This window comes from Ochotona curzoniae, unplaced genomic scaffold (assembly GCF_017591425.1).
Source record: "Ochotona curzoniae isolate NIBS_2020 unplaced genomic scaffold, NIBS_Ocur_1.0 contig_1274, whole genome shotgun sequence".
In the NCBI taxonomy this organism is placed as follows: Eukaryota; Metazoa; Chordata; class Mammalia; order Lagomorpha; family Ochotonidae; genus Ochotona; species Ochotona curzoniae.
In genome coordinates, this window is record NW_024465023.1 from 16,321,671 (window position 1) to 16,344,181 (window position 22,511).

At 39.8% G+C, this 22,511-nt stretch overlaps 3 protein-coding genes across 6 annotated transcripts in view; all 3 read right to left on the reverse strand.

The window, feature by feature from the left end:
- The window catches only part of SYTL5 (synaptotagmin like 5), a 79,922-nt gene extending 69,798 nt beyond the window's left edge, over positions 1–10,124 (reverse strand). For all 4 annotated transcript variants that reach the window (XM_041001890.1, XM_041001888.1, XM_041001889.1 and 1 more), the window contains exon 1: positions 9,653–10,124. In XM_041001890.1, coding sequence (XP_040857824.1) covers positions 9,653–9,771 — 119 coding nt within the window. In that variant the 5' untranslated portion in view covers positions 9,772–10,124. The remainder of the gene's footprint in view (positions 1–9,652) is intronic.
- Positions 10,125–14,267: 4,143 nt separating this feature from the next.
- LOC121170648 (histone H2A-Bbd type 1-like) lies at positions 14,268–14,790 on the reverse strand. Its single transcript, XM_041001891.1, has one exon. It carries the CDS (start codon positions 14,733–14,735, stop codon positions 14,379–14,381), a length of 357 nt encoding a protein of 118 aa, XP_040857825.1. The 5' UTR covers positions 14,736–14,790; the 3' UTR covers positions 14,268–14,378.
- Positions 14,791–19,924: 5,134 nt separating this feature from the next.
- On the reverse strand, positions 19,925–20,472 carry LOC121170658 (huntingtin-interacting protein M). Its single transcript, XM_041001904.1, has one exon. It carries the CDS (start codon positions 20,379–20,381, stop codon positions 20,025–20,027), a length of 357 nt encoding a protein of 118 aa, XP_040857838.1. The 5' UTR covers positions 20,382–20,472; the 3' UTR covers positions 19,925–20,024.
- Positions 20,473–22,511: the final 2,039 nt, after the last annotated feature.

Genomic DNA, 22,511 nt, shown 5'->3' on the forward strand with positions numbered 1-22,511 from the left:
TTTTAAAAAAAAAGGATAAAATGCTGGGCTTTGAAAGATTATTGTTATGACTACACAATGATATAACTGACTTGATACAAGGAAATTGGGCATTTATACAAAAAACAGGTACTTTAGAGAACATTATGCCCTTGAAAACTTCTTTGAAACCACTTTTGAATTCAGAAGACAAATACCAAGTGTTCTAGATTAAATTTTTATAGATTCATAGCTGAAGTTTATTTCTAAGGGTTTCTAAATTGAATTTTTACAAACTAAATTATTTTAAATTTATTGGGGGATAAATTATATGTTCAGCAAAAGTAGTTATTAATTACTAAATTTATCCCATTTTACCTTTTAAGGTAATACTTATTTTCATATATGTGGGTTATTACTAAATAATTAGAGTTTTCCTACGTGCCAGTATCAGTGTAGGGTACAAAAAAAGGTTACTGTTCCTTTGAAATTCACTGAAAATGAATACAAACAATTTTTATTATGTGCTATTTTATATTGGAAATTCATCCATGTCCGTTGCAATGTCTTGTATATAAATAAATGTTTAATGCATCTTTGCTGAATCTCAAAAACATATTTCCCAAATATATGGGAAAGAGAACTCACATAAATCAATTGAAATAACATTAATTCTCAATAGTAAAGGTATAAAGGATATGAATTAAAAATTCATAACAAAATAATGTCTAAGTAACTATAAAACCACTATGTATTTCACATAAATGCAAATTAATATAAAATACCACTTTATAAGGTCACTAATTTATATGTTTATCTTCAAGGCATAGAGATAGACTCACAGAGGAGAGGGTTGTATACACAAAGTTTCCATCCTCTGGTTCACTCCCTAAATGCCCCTATCAGTTTGGGTGGTGTTCAGGTGGGCTAAAGTCAAGCACCAAGACCCACTGCCAACCAGGGTTTCCAGCAGCAGGCAGCCTGAATCAGGAGCCCCAGCTAGGTATCAAACCTAGTCATGACAATATTGGATACAGGCATGTCACACCCTCCAGATTAGATGCCCACACCACGGTTAAAATAATTATTTTGACATTGGCAGAAAGATTGGTGAAGAAGAAATGGAACCACTTCTGGAAAACTGATTTTTAATTTAAGAATGGCATTGTGGCCTGGTGGGTAAAACATGCCATCTATGACACTGGAATCACATATGGGCACTGTTCAATTTAAAATTCAGCTCCCTGCTAATGGCTTGCAGAAAAGCAGAGGAAAATGATTCAAGTCCTTGGGCCCCTGCCACCCATGTCAGATACAAAAGTAGTTCTGCCTCCTGACTTTGGCCTGGCCCAGCCCTGACTTTTGCGGCCATTAGGGAGTAAACCAGTGGATGCAAGATCTCTGTTTCTATTGTGTCACTCTTTTGAATAATAAATAAACTTTTGAAAAATGCAATTTAAAAAAAACAGAAATCAAAATGTTATAATGCTATTAGGGTAAGATTAAGAATAAGGATGCCTATCAAAAGTAGAACAGCAAAACAAAGTCCTGCACATCTATGCTACATATAATAAATCTCACATTTTCAATATTTAGAAAACATTTATTTGTTCATTGACATTTTATTTGAAAGACAGAGTGGCAGAAAGAAAGAGTTATTGTCTGTTCTTTTATTCACCTCCCCAAAACCTACAATAACCAAGGATGAGCCAAACAGAAGCCTAGAGCCAGGGATTACATCCTATCCTTCCACATGGGTGGCAGAGGCCTAAGTTCTTGGGCCACCTTCTGCCTCTGAAGTGCATGGGCAGGAAGCTGGATCAGAAATGGAGGTAGGATGTGGCCAAGTGGCAGCTTAAACTGTGGCACCACAATTTCCAACCTTATGCAGTCAATAAAAATGATGATAATGTTGATAAAATGATACATATATAGTGATGTTTTAATTAAATGAACATTATATGTACTCACATAAAAACACTGTGAAGAAATTTTAAAAAAATAGAGACTACCTTTGAACACAAATTCAATGTGAGAGTTTAAAATTAAAATTGCATCTATTTTTTAATTTCTGTAAAAGTCTATTACTATCAAAGTAAAACATGTTTTAGAAGATATAAAAGTTTAATTTTATTTATTTGAAATGCCAAAAATTTCATTTATTTGAAGGGCTGAAAGAGAAAGAAAGGAAAAAGGAGCTGGAGAAAGAGGAAGAGAATGATGATGACCAGAAGAGCAACAGGAAGATTTAGAGTTTTATGGTACAAGATTTTGTACAAAACATGTGTAGATTGCAGTACATTCTAAAGTTTAAAAACTTTAGAAAAATCCTTCACTGCATAAAAGTTTTATTAATAGCCTTATTAGTTTGATCTATTTGGATTAAATCTTCAGAAGTCACATTTACTTAATCTGCAATACAGTCATGATTAAAAGTTAAGTGCATGCTAGCTAAATCTTATTAAAGGATTAAACTGACTGAACCATAACTCTTAGTCGTGTAAGATCTTTCAAAAATTTACTGTTGACATAAAATGGTCACCTCTCTGAAATATAAAATGTTAGTGGTGTGGTAGTATTAAAGTGTATTTCACTTTATTTTTTTGAAAGGCAGATTATAGAGAGAATGATCTTCCATCCATTGGTTCAGTATCCAAAGGTCTACATTAGCCATGTTTGTTCCAGGCTGAAACCAGAACTACAAACTCAACCTCAGTATCCCACTTCAGCAGAAGGGAGCCAACTGCTTGAGTCATTACCTGCTACTTCCCAGGGTATGCACTGGCAAGAAGCTGATCTGAAGTGTGAGCCCTGTAAATCAAAACTGCTAGGAGTAGACAAAAATGTAAATTAGTTCCTCATATATATATGCATATATATGTATTATACATATCTACATATCTATCCATCCATCTATATTTATCTTTTGAAATTAGTAAGGTTTTGGTAGGAAAGCTCCCCCAAGTTTTACTTTTAAATTTATTTAAGTCAGACCTGGATTCTGTTTTTTTTTTTGTTTTCATTTCTGTGTGACTCATTAAGAGTTTAGGTACTATTAGGAAAGAAGTATGTACATGCCTGGAGCATCTATTAGTCTATTAAGAAGCTTTGTGGTCAATGTATTAAGATTAAAAGAAAACATTTGTCAAACTGAAAGTCCAGTATAAGAGCACTCCTGGTGTTTTATGGGGACAGTGAGTCTTTAGACTTTTGAGAAGGTCAAACTAATTTTATTCCTGTGGTTCAGAGTGGTGAAATTTGGAAAAGCAAACATCCTTGCAGATCAAAGATTGACAGAGTACTAAAAGGATATTATTTCTTGGCACTTATTGGTCTCCCTGATTTCCACGTTTAATGTTTGAGTCTTAATCACTTAATCACATCCATTTGAACTAGATATCTACCTTATCTACAGGATTTCAAAGAACCAATTTAAATATAATTTCCTCTCTTGTTTCTCCTTCCTTCTCTTTCTCCAACAATGAAAGGATACAGTCAACTACATAAAAACAAAGCCATAATGTGACTAGCAGTTTCAAGAGAGGAATCTGTCTCTTGATGATTCTAAGCTCTGGCTTGCTTCAGCTGAGCCACATACGCAGAACAAAACAATAGCTTTGTTATTTGGTTATCAGTTGGCATAAAGAATAGAACAACTTAAGGAACTCTTGTCAGTTTTTAGTGTTTGATAAAACTCACAGTAACTTTGGATAATGCCATACAGCTTACAGGACAAAAATTTTAGTAAATAACAGGCTATAAAATGTTTTTTGTTTGGTTCTACTTCTCTGACAACTATTAGGAAAGCTAGGGTGGGCAGTCTGAATACAAGGGTAGTTCAAAATATTTAATGAAAAACTAAGTTAAAATGTAAGTTTATTTAGTACAATTTAAAAAAATCTATGCACATGAACAGATACAGTAATTGAGTAAGCTTCACAACAAGCAAAAAAGGGGGCAACATAGAATGAGAGATCCTTAGCTCTGATGGGCAAATTATTTAATCTAATTTATAGTTGCCATAGCTAAGTATATCCAAGTATATATTTTAAGGATGACATAGGGATTAACTGCCTTCATAATACAATGGCAAAGTAGCTATAAAACAGAACAGATGGAATGTAGACTCTAAAATACTTACTCTCTTGTTTTTTATGGAAGAGTGTTGCCTTCTGCTATACACCAGGAATAAACTTTGCTACAGATGTAACAAGCACTAGGAGCATATTCTTGCTCACTTCTATTATTGCAATAATAAAAACATCCCTTGTTCCCTAGAAGGTACTCAATAAATGCTGATTAATTCTGACTCTTAATGACAGAATGATAATTATGGCTGCAAGTTAGAGAAAAACTGATTTACATATTCTAGAGTATCAGGATGTAAACATTAATTCTCTACTATTCTTTTGGCTCAGCTTCATCAATGTGTTGGCCTTCACTTTTAAAAGCAACTGGGGTAAGATGTTTCACTGAATATATCTAGGTGGGAAAGCAAAACTATAAAATCCTGTCTCTGTATCTATGTGAATCACCATCGATTTTATGTTTACCTCTAGACCAATGACGGTTACAAAAAAAAATTCATGTTGGTATGGTTAATTATTTTTAAAAATTCAGTGCTGGTTCTGAAACAAACAGAGATTTGGGTAGGGAAAATAAAGAAGTAATGGACATTGCAAATCATCCAATGATATCAAAGAAAGTGTAAGTGCAGTCATGTTTATATGTGTATCTGCAAGTCAGAGAAATGGGAGGGCAGGGAGGGGTAGAAGTGTTTTTCTGCTGGCTGACTTCCCAAATGCCTGCCCTAGAAGGGCTGGGTCAGACTGAAGTTGGGAGGAAGAAGCTGGGATCTAGAAACTTAAGCCAGGTCTCACACACAGGTCTCACAAATAATTGGAACCCAATTATTTGAACTATTACTGCTGTCTCTCAGAGGCTACATAAATAAGAAGCTAGTATCAGGCAGTGAAGTCAGAATGAACTGAGGAACTATGATGTTAGATGTAGTTGTCTCACATCTTTAATGGATAGGTAGGTGTCTTATTTGATACGCCAACACCCACCACAAGAAATGACATTCTTTAGAGAGAATAAAGCCTAAAACAATGAATTGCCAAAATAGTCTTTCAAGACTTTAAGATTTCTTATGTAAGCCAATAGGTAGATATTTGACAGTATTTGTTTTAAAATACAGGAGATCAAATAGAGCAAAAATGCATTAATGAGGTTTTTGGAGTAGGTATTATGAGCATTTATTTTAATATATGCATTTATGTTAGTCTATGTTATATTATGTGCTTCCAACTATATTTTCCAATTTATAATCACTGTTGATTGTTCAGTTCCTTTGCACAAACTTTTATTCTCTCTGCATTGCATTAAAGATATCAAAGAATTTGAATGATTTGTTCTCCATAGAGAACAGTTAAAATACTCTTCCTTTCTAACAGTCAGAATGTGTATTCAGATCTCCTATATTCTGTAGTGCTTGATGTGAAGGAGAAGAATACATATACAACCTCTTGGATGAAACCCAGAAGGCACTGGTATTAGATGCTTCTCCCTTAGCCTATAGCTCACACAAATAGAAGATTATAAGACTTGTCATGTGTGTTCCGAGTCTATAGCAATTTTGAGAGCTCCAAGCAACCAGTCTCACCTTAATTAATGCCACACTTCAGTGGCTACCTTGACAGTGAAACACATTTGATTATCAGATATAAAATACTGATTCAGTACAATTTTTACACTCTTTAATTCTTCTGTTTTCTTCATCTCAAAAGACAACCTACTCAAAAAAAATAAGCATTCAATCTTTAAATAATACATCTACTGTTTCCCTGTATTCACTTTTCAGATTAGTTTCTTAATAATATTTATAATTCTTGAAAAATCATTTGATTTCCATTTCCTCCTGAAATTAATAGTTAGCATCAAGGTTTACTGTTGTAATACAGTCAGTTAAACATGCAAATTTCCTGGTCTTGATGATTTTGGGGGGAATAGAAATGAAAAAATAACTAAACTCCCTCTTTGTTGTAGGAAAGAAAATAAGAAAAAGCTACAAATGACAAAGGGTAAAGGTGACAGGGTGAGTTCCACAAAATTAATCAGGTAAGGATAAACTATGAAATTCACAGAGGTGTGAGGAAAAGAGGCTTATAGTCAGCTTTTTATCAATCCCTAAGATGGCTAACTGTGTGTGTCAACTTTATTGGGCTACTGGGTACACAGCTGTTTGGTTAAATTTCTGTTACAGTGTTTCTATATGAGATTGACACTGAAATCAATAGAGTAACCAAGATTGCTCTTCCCAATATTGGCAGGTCTCATCTAATCCACTGAAAGCTTGAAGAGTGATAAAGAACACATTCTTTATGTGATTTGCATCAAGTGGCACATCAGTTTTCTCTTGCGTTTGACTTTTGGACTTGGACTAGAACTGTATCATTGAATGTCCTTGATCCGAGCTTTTCAGCTTCCATAATCATACAATCAAATTCCTTATTATAATAAATATCTTTACCAGTACTTCAGTCTACCTATCTGTATATCTGTTTACCCAAGTTCACTCCATAGATCTGTCTATCCATTCATCCATGCAGCCAGCCTTATATATTTTACTGGTTATGTTGGGGCTTTTAACTGACCGGAACTTTACTCTGTTAGCCCTATCTTCAGACCAGAGTAGGTCTCCCCAAGAGGCCACTGAACTTATCTGGACAATAAGACGCTAGACTTTATGCTAGGTATATGCTTGCAAGGAAGGAATCTCAACTGAACTTGAACTGTGGTTATGCAGCAAGGTGGAGGAATCCACCATGGGGGGAGGGGTATGGGAGGGGTGAGGGGAATCCCCAGTGCCTATAAAACTGTATCACATAATACAATGTTAATAACAATAAAAAAATATTTTACTGGTTAAACTTCTCTGGAGAGCCCTAATACAATATCCTTTATATTGTTTCTCAGAGTCTACATAAATAGGAAGCCCTAATACAGTATCCTTTGCTAATCTTTGAGATATACCTCTAGTTTGTGCTTGCTTCACTCTGCGTCATGTTGTCTTTAGTTTGCTGTATATCTGGCTCTGCCACTTGACTATAAGCTTTTATACTGGGGGTAGTAAGTACTGTCGACTTCCCTGGCAGTTTCATTAAGCTTAAAGAGGTCCTCTCAAATCTATGTGGTTTTTTTTTTTTTAACGTATCTTATACATTGCAAGGTTTACAAAGATAATCACACTGAAACAAAGTCATTAAGATAATAAAATAAAAATTGGGCTATAACAGTAGGTACTCTATTTACACATTAAATAACAATATCCTGTGATAGGCCTAATAATAATCATGATTTTGCAGTACTGATGAGCATAACTGAGTCTTTGAGATGTCTGCTTCAACATCAATATCAATTTTTGTGATTTCTTTTAGTGGCAAAGTCATAGGTAATAGTTATTACTACTGTGATATATTTCTATATTCATAATTGATGAAGACAGTGCATTTAAATGAAAGATGATCAAGGAAAAGGTGCAAACTTCCACCATTCAAGTTCACAGGGTTGCTTAATTGTATACTAAGATAACTTGAGGGATTTTTCTTTCAATATCATCCTGTCTCTCTCTTAAGGTTCATCATGGCTTCTTGTATAAACCAATTGATCAAAATTTTTAGGAGAATTTAATTGTCTTGTAATCCTGAACTGATTTAAGCTATATTCAAACTCATAATTTATTCTTGATGTCTGTTGTATATAAAGCACTTTTGGGGAAGCCATGTGACTTAGAAGTTGGGACAAACATATCCCATATTGTAGTACCAGGGAGGCAGCAGCTGATAATGGCTCAGGTATTTGGCTTTCTGTGGAAACCTGGATCAAATTATGTGGAAAACCTGGATTAAATTCCTGGTTCCTGTCTTTAGCAGACATTCAGGGGTGTCAACCAGTGGGTGGAAGATCTCTGTCTTTCCATCTCTGTATCTGTGCCTCTCAAATATATAAACAATTTGTTTTTAAAGTTTAATTTACTTATAATCTGAAAGTTTAATTATAATCTAAAAGGACAGAAAAGGGAAAGAAAAACAAAATAAGAAAAATACAGAGAAAGTATAACTTCCTAAAAGTTACTGAGATGACAGAAACATTTATTCCAAACAAAATCCTACCCATTGTTTCCTGGGATCAGGCTGTTTCCTTCCTAAGCAGGGTAGGGTAATGACTTTAATTTCCTCTGAGAATATCATCAATAACTGATTAATAGTCCACCTTGCATAAACGTAACAGTGTACTACATTAGAAAAATTAGTAATTTTTCATGACTAGAATAATAATAATGCCCAAATTATCACATCTGATTTGAAAAATGATTAACTTCATTTTAGTGTCACCTGCATACTAGGCTGCCAGCTGTGATGCTCATCCCCATTGTGGAATGTCGGGAATTAACTGGCTTGCGGCTCTTGAGTCCTTTGGAAGCAGACCTTTGGAAACAGCTTTGATGGCTCAAATGATTTGGCTCCTGCCCATCCACAGGGGAGACCTGGACTGATTTTCTTATTCCCATCTTGTGGTCTCTGCACAGCTATTGCAGTTGTGGGCACTTTGGGAGCAGTCTAGCAAGTTAATGGGAAAACAATTCTCTCCCGCCTTCCCCCACCCACACACACTCCCCACAATGAACACAAAATTTTGTTTCTTCAAGATAGATTGAATAATGTGGATGAGTAGGAATGAAGCTCCTGGGCTCTTATGAAAATAACATCAGAAAAAATTTCAATAGTAGGCATTTAACGTAGAGGCTAAGATGCCAATATTTGGGGCCAGTGCTATGGCACAGCTGATAAAGCTGCAGCCTGTAGTGCCAGCATCCCATGTGGGCACCAGTTCAAGTCCTGGCTGCTTCAATTCAGACAGTACTCTCTAATAACAGCTTTGGAAAATAGTGGAGGATGGTACAAATGTTTGGGCCCCTGCACCCACATGGGAAACCTGGAAGAAGACTCTGGCTCCTGGCTTTGGAATGGCCCTGTTCCAGCCATTGCAGTCATTTGGACAGTAAACCAGCAGATGGAAAACCTCTCCCCCCCCCCCCCCCCGCTGTCTCTCCCTCTAACTCTACTTTTCAAATACTTAAATCTTTAAAAAAGTATGCCAACATTCCACATCACAGTTTCTGTGTTCAATATCCAGCATTGCTCTTGATTCCCTAAGGCTAAGCTGAAAAAGGGATTGATAAATATGTAATTGCTGACATGTATTGAACATTAAAACCCGCATCACTTACACAATATGTTTCTTAATCTATACAACATCTCTATGAGTTAGATATCATACTTATCCTTGTTTTCCCAATGTGGAAACCAAAGCATGCAAAAATTGAGGAAGCTGCTCAAAGTCACACAACTAATACATGCCAAAGTTGCTACACAAACTTTTTTTTTGTACTAGTTATGATATTACTGGCAAATTAGCATTCTCATTAACACTATCATTAGCTCAATTATTATCCTATATGGTTAAATAGTCAAGTGTCAAAGATATTTTCTAATATTTGGGTAACTTCTGAGAATTCATGAAGACTCTGACCATTCTCTGTCTCCAGTGTAGTCACACTTACTGCATTTGTAATCCAAAGTACTTTGAACAGAAGACAGTCAATTAACCCAAAAGCATAAAACAATGTTACCTTATTCTCTTGTCTTCCACTTTTTTCAAATATTCATCTCTCTTTAGCACTCCCAGGATCATTTCCTTCTCATGATCTAATAAAAATGACAGATTGATGATCTCCGAGTTCCTAGACATGGTATTTCGGCAACAATAGTTCTGAATAGCAGTGGCTGAATATTCCAGAAGGCAAGTTGATATCTACAATCCTTAAGACTCCTGATAACCAGCCCAGAGTCACTCAGTTGTTTGGTATAACGTGAATTCTATGAGGTCTCTGAAGAATTACTGATGGTGCTTAAGTATTCTTTCAGGTGACAGAAAAAACAGGCTTTGCTATAATTAAATTCCAAGAAAGTCATTATTTTTTTTAATTGAAAGAGATATACAAAGCTCTTGCTGTGGTGTACGGTCAGGTAGCAACTGTCACTAATGATGTCCAACTTCAGGCCTTCAGAAAGTTACCAAGCAGAAATTAGATAAACTGGAACAGAGTGCAGCAACACTGAAAAGGCAGAGGAAAAGAAAATGAATCAAATCATTCCATAGCAGTTTTAAAACTATATTTTAAATATCTATGTACCAACTCAAATGTTTACGTCAGTAAACATGCATTTATTAAATACTGTGGATAGGTGGGTCAGCATGAAATAGTACCTCTGTCAAATGATTTTAGGTTTTCCTTGTAAATTCAGTTTTCTTCATTTTTTTTCTAACTTGCTCTAGCAGTCAGATCCTGTTTCTACCCTTGTAGCTGACCCTAGCTAAACTGGGTCACATTTCTAGGCTACTAGGTGCAAATGGATGAACAATGAGATCAGAAGCAGTCAAAATTCTATCAAGAATGTCAGAGATTTCCTCCTGAAGACAAGCCTGAGCTATGACTATAATTTAGCAACACAGGATCTCACTGATAAAGATTCCTTCTGGAGAAATACATGACAGATTAAAGGTGAGAGTGAGCCTTGGCATGGATTAAGATGATCTAAGGGCCAGATGCTTGATGATACCCTTCCATGTTTCAAACAGGAAAGAAGTATCCAGGCACCAAAACAAAATAACTTGTTTGTGCCTTGTAACACATGTTGGATGATGGGACTTCAGTCTGGCAAATTTTCACAATATTAATCATTCAAAAATATAACTAATCAGCCTTAGAATTTCACTTTAGTCAAGACATTTCTTACTGCAAGTTGGTTTGACAGACAGCTTTCATTTTTGAAGTGAATATCCTGGTCCTTCCTACAGAAACCTCTGTGTTTGGTTTAGTTTGATCCCATGTCAGGTATGATTGCTATGCACTGGCCAAATAGCATTTGTGAGCCTTTGCACTGAGGACCAGTATCTGGACTGTCGTGAAATCATGTAAGCATATATCATCTTCTAATGCTCCCTTTCAGTTACTTAAAAGTCCCATTTGAAGAATCCCTTCACCACTACTCTGTTAAATCAAGCAGGGAACAAGGTCACTCCCTATTCTTTTAGTCTAATGTGCACCATAAACATCCATCAGACAAGGACACATAGATGCATTTTTCTCTTACTGTTCAATTTCCTAAACACATGTCCATCTTTAAACATTTTAAATACAGAACTAGATAACTATTCAGATAGAGGACATGTGGTTTATATGTCATTCTACTGCTTTTCAGTACAGATAGTTTTTGATGAGACATCAACTCTGAAGAGCAAGGGAAAAAAATATGTTATTCAAAAAATAAAAGAAAAAAACCAGAAAGATAGGCTTTAAAATTATCTATTTTAAATAATACATGGAAATTCTCACCTTTTGACAATTGTGGGGATTCTTGAGGTGTTCCAATTTTAGCTGCCTTTGATGTGTAACTGCTCAATTAATTGAAAAGCATATTCAGTTGTTTCTGTTTTGCATATGCTATTTGCATATGTTCTCAGTAATCTAAATACCCCTCCTCAGATGTCTAAACATCTGTTTTACTGTCATGTTGTCACAAAGTAACAAGGAAATTGACTTTATTCATTTTTTTTAAACTAATTTCATCATCAGCAGTGGAGGAATCCACCATGGGGGGAGGGGTATGGGAGGGGTGAGGGGAATCCCCAGTGCCTATAAAACTGTATCACATAATACAATGTTAACAACAATAAAAAAAAATTCTATTGTAAGGAACAGCAAAAGCCAATGCATCTTTACAATGCATACACGTGCTATCAATATATCACTCTGTGTGCTTTTAGAAATATTAACTGAATATTGAAAATATCCCAGGGTCAGACATCAACAATCCTTATATGGAAAATACATCTATTGTTTTTGTGTTTATATTGAGAATGGGACTAATTACACTGGTTCAATAACGCTGCAAGATTTATCTGACTTTGCTAATAAATGAGATAAAATTCAAAGCTTCTTATACATGGAGATATGAGAATTTTAAAACTATGTATGTACAATACTTTTATGTGAACTTGATATCGTGTACCAAAGGATATGCATCTTGCAGAATACTTATTTGTTTCTGGAGAAATTATTTAGAGAAAACTTTAATTTTAAAGTTTAAGTATTAACAACAAGAAGATCTTTAGGTAGCCTTTCAAATTTACAGCAGAACAGAGAAGAAGGGTGGGGGGGGGAGAGAGAAATCCATTCTGCTCTTTTTTACTGTGGAAAAGACAATTATCAAATGGTGAAAGCAGGGGTTATTTTCATGAACGGTAAACACCATTACCTAAAAGCACATATAGAATGCAAACACCAAGAAAGCAGATATCACACTGCAGATCCCTAAACACATTAGTCCTACCTTAATGTGAAGGTTGGAACTTTTTCTAGGCTCATTCTTCTTTCAGACCCACTAATGTAGAATGCTATGCTGCTTGACACTACTCAATTACCAGGAGCAGGAACTTGTAAAACCAGCCTCTCATGCTCCCACAATCTATTTACATCTGCACACACCCTTTGGCATCCATTAATGGTCATCTGTGGTAGACAACTATTTCAAGAAGTAGGTGATATTGACTCAGCTGAGCTTTTTAAAGACATGTCTCCATTGATCAGCGGGGGAAAGGTAATGAAGTCTCATCCTCTGACACATTGAAGAGTTTTTAACATAAGTTACTCTGCACAGCATGTTTCAAAGATGATTTTTAAGAAACATTCTATTATATATACCCCTGAAAAATGCAGTTTTCAAAGGATCTGAGAAAAGGCCTATGCAAGCACAACTATTGTCAGAGCTGTGCTATGTACGCACTATGTACCATTCCCTACAATTCCAAAAATTTAAAAGACATGTGCCATTAATATTCACATACTAAAAATGAAAAAATTGAATAGCTTGTCCATGGTCACTCCACATGATAAACACAAACATTTCATCAACAACAGACAGCTATTTAAGCAACATGTCAAGATCTGAGCATAATCATTAATCCTCGCTGTTATTCATTCTCAGGGCACTCGGCATTGACTGAAGGACACTGCAATATGAGAAACCCATGCCATGAGCATGAGAATGCTTCCTTCCAAAAAATAAACGAGCAATATTCTTGCCTTCCTTGGATCAAGGCCATGATAGGGAGTCAAGCTGCACTTGATGGGGAAGACCATGAATGGTATGTGAATGAATAGAGAGAAATAGCATCTCCACTATGCCTAGGAGAGCAGCATGCCTCATCATAAGAATCACTAATGTGTCAGGGGCATATCTTTATACCAAAGTTGTTATAAATATGAGAGTAAGCACACTTCACGTATCAAGAGAAAGTCCTTGGATTTATACAAACACACACCCAGACAACCCCAGAGAGCAACCCAGCACCAGCTCCCTCCTTCGTGGAAAAACACAGTGCATTAAGCAAAGGTCAAGCCATGTCCTTCTGCTTAGAGAGAGAGCGCGCATGGGGTTCCAGGAAGAGAGAGCAGAGAAAAATGCGATACAAACTACTTCATTTGGTCATTCACTTTTGTATTCAAAGCTCAGAGGGATGTGGCTTGCTAGTCGGTACCCCAGCACCCAACAAGTGTATGAATGAGAACCAGGCCAAGCTAGCAAGCACACCTGATCCCCTAGGATTAAGAAGAGAGGCAGAAGCAACTACCCTGTGCCACGCATGGTGTGAAGTAACCAAACAGGCACAAGTAGACACAGTCCTGAAAAAATTCAGAAAAGAGACTCATATTATCCCATTTATACATCAGGAATCTTGCTTAGGGGAAGAGATAAACACACAAAACTACCGACCAGAAAGCAGCAAACAGATCTTGATGCAGCTCCTCTTGGCTTGCAGTGAAAAACAACAGTGCATGTTATGCCCACTGCTACCATGCCACCCCACACACCTTGCCAACCCCATCCTGCATTCAGGCCTTCCCTAGCACAAATAACTGCTGCAATTCCTCATGATCTCCAGGCACACATTTGGGACAGCCTGGCCCACATCCTGGCCCTCCAAATCCTTTCTTGCTTCTACCCCAGGTAGCTTCTTCCAACAGGTCACTGCCATCTTTTATCATACAGGAAACTGTGTCTGTAACCTCTCAAACACCCCACACTGACCACCCCTCCTCCCATTCCTCCCATCCCCCTGGAGCTCTCACAGACTCCTTCAACTGACAACGATCGAAAGTGAGACAAGTCACAGCAATTGGCACTGATTTGGCCTTTAATTGTGTAGGGTGATGGCAGACACACAGGCTCTCATGTCTTTCAGAGTCCGGGGAACTGGACGAGACTGGTGGTGAGGGCTGCGACACCACGGCATCACTGCTTATCCCTCAGATGGTATCTTGCTTCAATTTCAGAGTAGGTGTCTTTCTCCAGAAGGTGCCGCAGCTGCTCGTTGCTTTGCACTACCTTCTCCACGTGCTCGGCGGTGATGCGCTCTCTGTCACTGTCAGAGACCTCCTTGCTGGCCATTTCCAGGATGTTGGACGTCAGGTACTCAAGAACACCAGCCAGGAAAACAGGTGTGGTGGAGCTCAGGCGCTGGGCATAGTGCCCCTCTCGCAGGGCATGTTCCACTCTGCTAACTGGGAATTGCAGCTCGGCCCTTCTGGAGCGGGAGACAGCTGGCCTCTTAGGCCTACAGTGGCAGCAGCAGTGCTTTTTCCGAGGCATGATGGCCACTGGATTTTGCCCCCGATCGACTCTGCTTGATCTTCCTGCTCTACTGGGCCCCTTGAAATACCAGTGCTAACTGCCGTCCACCCTGCTCCAGGACCCCTTATTGGGCAGGGGGCTGCTTTTGTAACAAACCATGACTTGTGATGTCATGTGATGTCATTGGGGTTCACCAGACCAGGGCTGGGGAGGGGGATGCTTAATTAGAAATGCCCATGGAGTAAACCTGCTTAGCATAGTGGCAAGACCCTATCTTTGGCAAAAACAGCCATAACTTTCTCCTTGATTTTAACATTTTAGCCAAAAAAAAAAAAAATCTGTTCATGTTTCTCTGCCCATTCTCCATACATTCACATAACTCTGTGATCTCTTTCTTGCCCCTCAACTGTCTGTTCATTCTTTTATATCCATTTGTAAACCAGTGTTCACTTAGAGACATGCTGAAATCTTGTAGAAGTCAACTTCTCCACTCTCATTTTGTTAACAAAATCAATTATGGTTCCATTGGAGATTCACTGACAATATTCATGGTAAATATTTTTGGATTCACCTTTCAATTGCTTATATCTGCTAGTTCCTTCATAAATTACATAGAGTATTTAACAAATATGCATGTTATATGTGTAGGAGGGTCCTGATTATACTGTTGAAAATTTCATTATTCATGTGACTACTGTGAAGCTCACATTGGGTTTGTCCAATAGTTCACTTATACACTCATGCTTAATTCAAGAAGAAGAGTATCTTTCTCCTGGCTCTTTATACAAAAATCCAAAGCACAATATAGTGTTGCTGAGGCTCCTTTTGTTAGTTTTAGATTCAATATTTAATCATAATTTCTCCCTATTAATTCTAAATTTCTTAATGCTTGGCCTTGCCCACATGATCTACCCCAGTCCCAGAGACCATACGCTTACCAGCAGGAGCAGGGGTCCAGCATGGAATTCTTCCCAGGACCACTACTAGACTCACCCATGCTTCATGGGGTCCAGTGTGCATTTGTGGATGCTCTGGACAAGTCTGCCATAGCCAGCCTCACCTCGGCATTCCCCAGCACGTGCTGCAAGCTGGCTCGGCCAATTCTGCTCTCAGTCCCAGCTCATGCTGGGGGAACTGCAGACTAGGCGAGCGAACCAGCATACAGTCCTGGCCCTAATGTGGTAAATGACTGGTATTGTAGCCAGCCAGCCTGTCCTACACCCCACCCTGGAGCTTACATCTGCCAGTGGGTGCTACATACTGCCCTAGCCTGGCCCACCCCCAGACAAGACCCACACATATGTCAGCAGGTACTATAACCTGGCCTGATCTGGGCTGGTCCCAGCTTTGGTTCTTATGCTCACCTGCATTCTGACAGATGAGTTCCCCAAGCTCCTCTATCAGGTTTTTTCCTAGCATAGATCTCATGCACACCAATGGGTTCTTGGTCTACCCTAACTTGGCCCAGCTCCTGACCTGGCACTACTCTTGTGTCATAGCTCTTGCATGCTTAAGTGGGTGCTGAGACCTACTCCAGCCTGTCCTACACTGACCCTGGCTCTCACAACCACCAGCCAGAGCTGGAGCCTAGCACATTCTAGCATACCACAAACACAGGCCACAGCCATTCCAAAGCATACTACAGCCATGTAAGGCCCAGTTCACCATCCCCAACCACCTTTACACCCACTAGTGGGAAACACAGCCCAGGGTCCCATTAGCTCCCAAACCAGGCCTGCTCCTAGCCACAGGTCCTGTGCATGCTGGACATTGCTCCAACCCAGCCCAGCATTTGTCATTGGATGTTGCAGCTTGGCCTGGCCTTGCCTTCCCCTTGTTCCAACTTTTGCTGATGGGTGTTGTAGCCTAGTCCTACTCAGCCTGTCCCCATTCTTAGCTTTCATGCAAACCAGTAGACATGATAACCTAAATGAACTCAGCATGCCCCAGGCCCCTCCAGGCTCCTGCACATGCCAGCGTGCTTTGGTTTGCCCTAGCCCCGTCTCTTCTGCAGCCATTCACAACCCGCAGATAACCACACACCAGCAGATGAATAAAACAGCCCTGCACAGCCTGACCAACACCCAGCTCTAATTCATATGCTCACCAGTAGGAGCTATGGCCCACCAGGGGAATTCCACAAGTTCCTCCAGCAGGCACACTCCCAGAACCCACCTTCACACGTGTCAGCAGGTATTAGGCCCTTACTGGGCAAAGTCTGACCCCAGCGTCAGCCTTTCTGTGTGCTAGTGGTTATTGAATCCCAGCCAGCTCCACAACCAAATCTTGGATGTACCTACATATATTGTAACCTAGAAAAGCCTACTCTGTTCCCTTCCCCAGTACCTGAATGTTGGTGAGTTCCATTGTCATGCCTAGCTCAGCCCGTCAATACTCCCAACCTTGGAACAAACCAGATGAAACGGCAGACCTAACAGGAGTGAGCCCACAAATCCCCAACAGAATCTGCTCCCAGACCCAGTTCTCTCAGATGCTGGTTAGTGTCATAGCCCAGCCTGACATGGTCCCAAAACTTACTGGCATTACTCTGATCTAGAGCTGCCTGGAAGGCTACACAGGCATGGCTTCAATGTGGCCAACAAGCACAGCTCTTTTCTCACACATGAGCAGGTGTATTTTTGTGGCCCTGAGAGTTCCTCCAGTTCCCCTCCACCATACCACCCTGTCTCAGTCCCCTCATTTAAGTGCAAGTAAAATAGTGTGCTTGGGTGGAGTCCCTCAGAAGTAACTCCTCTCCTAGCAGCAATCCTTCCTTTTGCACATCTGCAGACTCCGTTCTCTGTGCAATACACAACCCCCCATGTGTGCAAGCACTTAGATCCACAAGCCCAGTCCTCCTACCCTGGGCCACTGTGTGCAAAACATGGACTCACATACACTGAAGACGTGTGTTCCCAGACCCAATCTGCCAGGATCTGTCCCCTAGGTATACCTTGAAAAGAAGACAGGCAACTATGCCTGCACACTGGTACATTAACACAAATGTGGCATTAAATAGGCCCACAATTCCTGCCAGCTATTTGCTACTTATCTCCCAGTAGTGTAACACTTGCCTAGGTACAACGCGAGCAAGGCAGCTGTCTATAGCCAGAGCCTTTATTGTCAATTTTCATCAAATGTTGGGGGATTTATCTTAATATAGATTCCTATACACATCTCTCTAAATATTTTATAGAAATCTCATCTCTATTGCAAGAGAGAAAATCTGTATAGCTTATGCGTCTATTTTAGCTCAAATCAAGAATTTCATGTTTGTGACAACCAGCTTTAAAATTGCATTTGCTGTTCCATTTATTGGAAAGGCAGTACAACAGTAAAAGTGAGACAAATATCTCGCATGTGCTGGGTCACTCTGTCAAATGGCTGCCACAAGCTGGGGCTGAACCACGCTCAAACTGAAAGCTATGAACACAATCTCAGCCTCTCATATAGGTGGCAGGGATACAACCACTTGACTAAACATGTGTTACCTTCCACAGAGGCATTAGCAGGAAGGTCTAACTAGAAGCTGGGCCAGCATTAACATATATGAGAGCTGAATGGGATGTGGGACAGACTGGACCAGTCTGCAGTACATACTGGCAGCCATGGGAACCAGGGTAGGGGGTGGCACTGCTGGCAGTTATTGTGGGTTGCTTTGACTAGGCTGCAGCTCCCACTGGTTTGTGTGATGGCCAACTGTGTGGTAGGCAGGATTGGGCTGGACTACAACATCCATTGGTTTGTGTAGAAAATGGTGATGCAAACAGAAATGATCCACAATTGCAACCACCAGCATTTGCATAAGCTGATTGGGGCAACAGACTGTGCCGGACCCTGTACTGGCAAGCACACACAAGAATCAGATCTGGGATCTCCTCAGATGGAGTTTCTTTGGAGATTCCCTCAAACGGAACTGCTGGATTCAATATCTCAACCATTAAGGGGAGTGCAGGTTCCATGATCTGACCATGGAATGCATGTATCAAAGCTGAGCCTCCTCAGTGGCTCAGACAGAACAGTGGACAGCATATATCCAGGTGCACAGGGAGGGTATGGCAGTCCATTGGAACCCACAGAGGACACATGGTACCACAGCAGAGGACAAAGAACAGAACAAATTGATCAACTACCTTGGCCACCTGTTGGCAGTGAAAATCTGGGTAAATGGCAACTCTAGGGTGAACTATGTCAGTCAGCGGATTCTAAAGAGATTTCATCATGCTTGGAATGGCGAGATTGGCAGCAATTCAGAACTGCTGAACTATCAAAAACCACTTGAGCAGTGGCCTCGAAGCATGTATGACATTGGGGATTCCGGGATGGTTGGGAGGCTGGGTGAGGCTTCTCTCTTTATCTGCCACCTTCTCCCAGATACAGGAAGGAATAAAGAGAATGTGGAAACAATGGTCTTACCCACTTTCCTGTAGCCCTTGACCCTTTGCCCCCTAATAAACTATGTAAAGATCATCAAAATAATAATAAAGCTGGGGGAGAATTCAATTAAATCATTGTAATATGGAATGCAGACATCCCATCTGACACCCCAATTGTTTTACCACTTACGTGGCACCAAAACAGTCTTTGTGATATCTGCTACAGGGAACAGGGCACAATATGGTCCACACTAAGTACTGTAGTGGTAATGTGTAAACTGGTGTCCCAAACTGGTATTGGAAGAGGCAGGACATAATTAAATAATGAACTGAATCAGCATGCTCACAATCATTTTCTTTCGCTTTCCTGTGGTCTCTGCATCAACTCCATGGTCTAACTGCAAAGGCCTATGCCATTAAGCTCAATGCAACTAATGTTCCACCATGTCCACCCCATATACTACATCAAGCCATCAATTTCTAGAATTAGACCTCCCATGTCGCTGAAACAACTTTCTGCACTTTCTCAATGATTCTTGCTGTACCCCATCATCTTGAGTTCCACAGGCCTGGCATGCTCCAGACAAACCCCCGCCCCCCCCAAAAAAACTCCCAATGACACACCCGCAGGGCTATATCCTGTCCCCTCCACCACAGCCAGCACCTCCCACCTTGGTAACAATTTCTGTGAAATCCATGACTGAAACAACCCACAAGGATACCACTTGATCCATTCCCCCCTCTGAGGAAGCCATCCCCTGGATGTATTACTGATCTTTTCCACCTAAAGTTAAGACAGTGAGAGAGGTCAGAAACACAGAAATGAATTCAAATCCTTTATTATCCATTGATGATGACTAAAGCAGGGCATCTTCTGCAATATGGCCTATTGTCCATAGAGTATTTACTCCCTGGCTCTGGGATCCAGTCTTCAGCCACTCTTCCTGGATCCAGGTATCTCATCAAATGGAGCAAAAGGCACATCCTCCAGGTTTCTGGAGGCTCTACGGCTGCTGTTGCTTTCTCCACTCTGGCCTTGTAAAGTATTGTCCATCATGTTACTATTGTTGAACTCAGAGCCTACCAGCTCCAGGATGTAATCTGTTAGACAGTCAAGCATAGCAAAGAGAAACTCCATTGTGGAGTAATTCGTGTTTTCATCATCTTGCTCCAGGCCCAGAATGCGGTCCACACAGTTCACTGGGACCTGCAGCTCACCTCTAGAAGAAGGGCACTCAGTCTGGTTGTGAAATCTACTGCAGCTCTCTTGGTTATTTCTCTCAGACATGGTGTTTTCTAGATTAGTCTCTCATCAGCCTGAGTATTTGAACAGGTTGCCTGGGTGTCTGAACACACCAGTGTTCAGCCCCGCCCCTTGTATTCTGGAACCCAGCCTCTCATCAGTCACAGAAGGTCTTTGTGACATCGTAAGCTTTCATATGTCACTGGGGCATACTGCACGCTGATTGATCAGGTCTCAGCAGGGACAGTTCTGTATCAGGATATTCTTCACTTTACTGACTGCTCCGTGACTTCAGGAAAGCTTTTATCTTTCTAGCTGACTGTTTATATATATATATATATATACACACACACACACACACAACACTTGCTTGCTGCAACTGAAAATCTGTCCTGTCTTTAGAGTGCCACTCTGCCTTATCTGACCTCAGCCTTGCATATTAGCTGCAGGTCACTGGAACTTAGGTAAAGCAGATTCTCTATCAGTTGTTGATTTTCCTCCTTCCTCATGTTCTAATTAACCCCATGCTACAGATCATATGATTAGTTGATTTGTTCATTGTAATGTAATATTAGATATATATTCCCAGGTGTATACTTTTGATTTCTATTGAACTAATTAAAATAACAGTCTTCTCTTTTAACACCCATTCATTTCTTATCTGTGAAACTTGACATGGATTTTTCCTCCTTGGAAAAAAAATCATAAGCATTTCAGAAATAACAACGATGCTCAATGGGTTTGTCTGACTAGTCAGGGAAACAGCATTGATAGGCTAGTGCACACTGTACTTGGTTTTGCCCAGGTGTATTATTCTTGGCTGTCCCGCAAGAAAACAAAGCATCAAGACATATTTTGCTACTACCTTATAATTTTCTTCACAAGTTTTGTGTTTCTGCTGTGGTTTTGGTTCCTTACAGCCAGTAACATGCCAATTTCTAAAGGAAGTACAAAAGTGTATGTTTTCAGCCCCAGGATACACTGTATTTTCAGTAGTCCAACAGGGAGTAGATCTAGACATCAGACTCAGAAACTGTGTCCACGACTATGACCACATAACTTTCTCCACACAGCCACATTCAGTGGCTACAGCATGGCCTGTATGCTGAACATGGTTGCTGCAATTGCACTTCTGTTGCAGGAAACCACAAAACTGACTTTCGGCCAGACATTTGAAGTTGAGGTTGCACACCAGGCTCAAGGAGTCCTGCAGAGTAATGACGTCAATGGCTAATTGGTGCCAACTCCTCATTATGGCTACTCTATTGCCTTCTGAAAGTACTCGAGACCAATGAGATGATCCCATGGTAAATCTAATTGTTGAGTGTTCTACCAATAAATGGTAGCTTCAAGAAAGAACGGGTTAGGAAGGCAGTATGTATCCTACTAAACACTACAGGGGTGACTAAAGCTCAAGCATTGCCATATAACACTTTGGCTCAAAAGGCTCACCTTACTGCTTTCACTAGAGTCTTGTAATTATGAAAAGGTTAACGAGTTAACATTAGTACAGATTACAAATAAGCTTGCCTTGTGGTATAACCACAGACAAGAATGCAGTAAGCAAGAGGTCTACTGACTGCCAACAACATGCCCATTCATTATGGAGAAGAGATACTAACTTCTATTTAGATGATCCTAGAACCTTCCAAAAGGGCTACCATTTACTTCAGAGAAACCACAGGCAAAGCCATCATGTTCACAGAAAACAGATTAACACACAAGGCAGCACAAAGGGCTACTCCACAGCAGGTTGTACAAACGGAAATAACAATTCAGCCTGACTAGGTTACCAAAAATCCCCACTATATTGAGCTGAAATACAATGAGCTCAACCACAAGGTTAGACTAAAGATCCCTATGCAGAGTGGATTTTACATGGTCCAATTTCCCTTCCATCCTGGAAGAAGAATCCTAATGGAAACAGCTTCCCTGGCATCTGGATGGAGAGCAATGAACACTATTTTCAGGAAAGCAACGCAATCTTGTCTTTTTTTTTTTGGCCAATAATCCTTGTGGATAATTCAAACCATTCTTTTTGTTCCATACTGTGTTAAAGAGAGAAGTATATCTAAGTTGCACACTTTCTAATATATTTTTGCCTGTTTCTGCTCTTGACCTCTCTTAAAAGCATTGTGGGTATACAGGTTGAATCAGAGGCTCTGTTTTTATGAA

What these genes read in the sequence shown, in the direction of transcription:
- LOC121170648 (XM_041001891.1), bottom strand. Translation starts at nt 14,735, where the DNA reads ATGCCTCGGAAAAAGCACTGCTGCTGCCACTGTAGGCCTAAGAGGCCA.
- LOC121170658 (XM_041001904.1), bottom strand. Translation starts at nt 20,381, where the DNA reads ATGTCTGAGAGAAATAACCAAGAGAGCTGCAGTAGATTTCACAACCAG.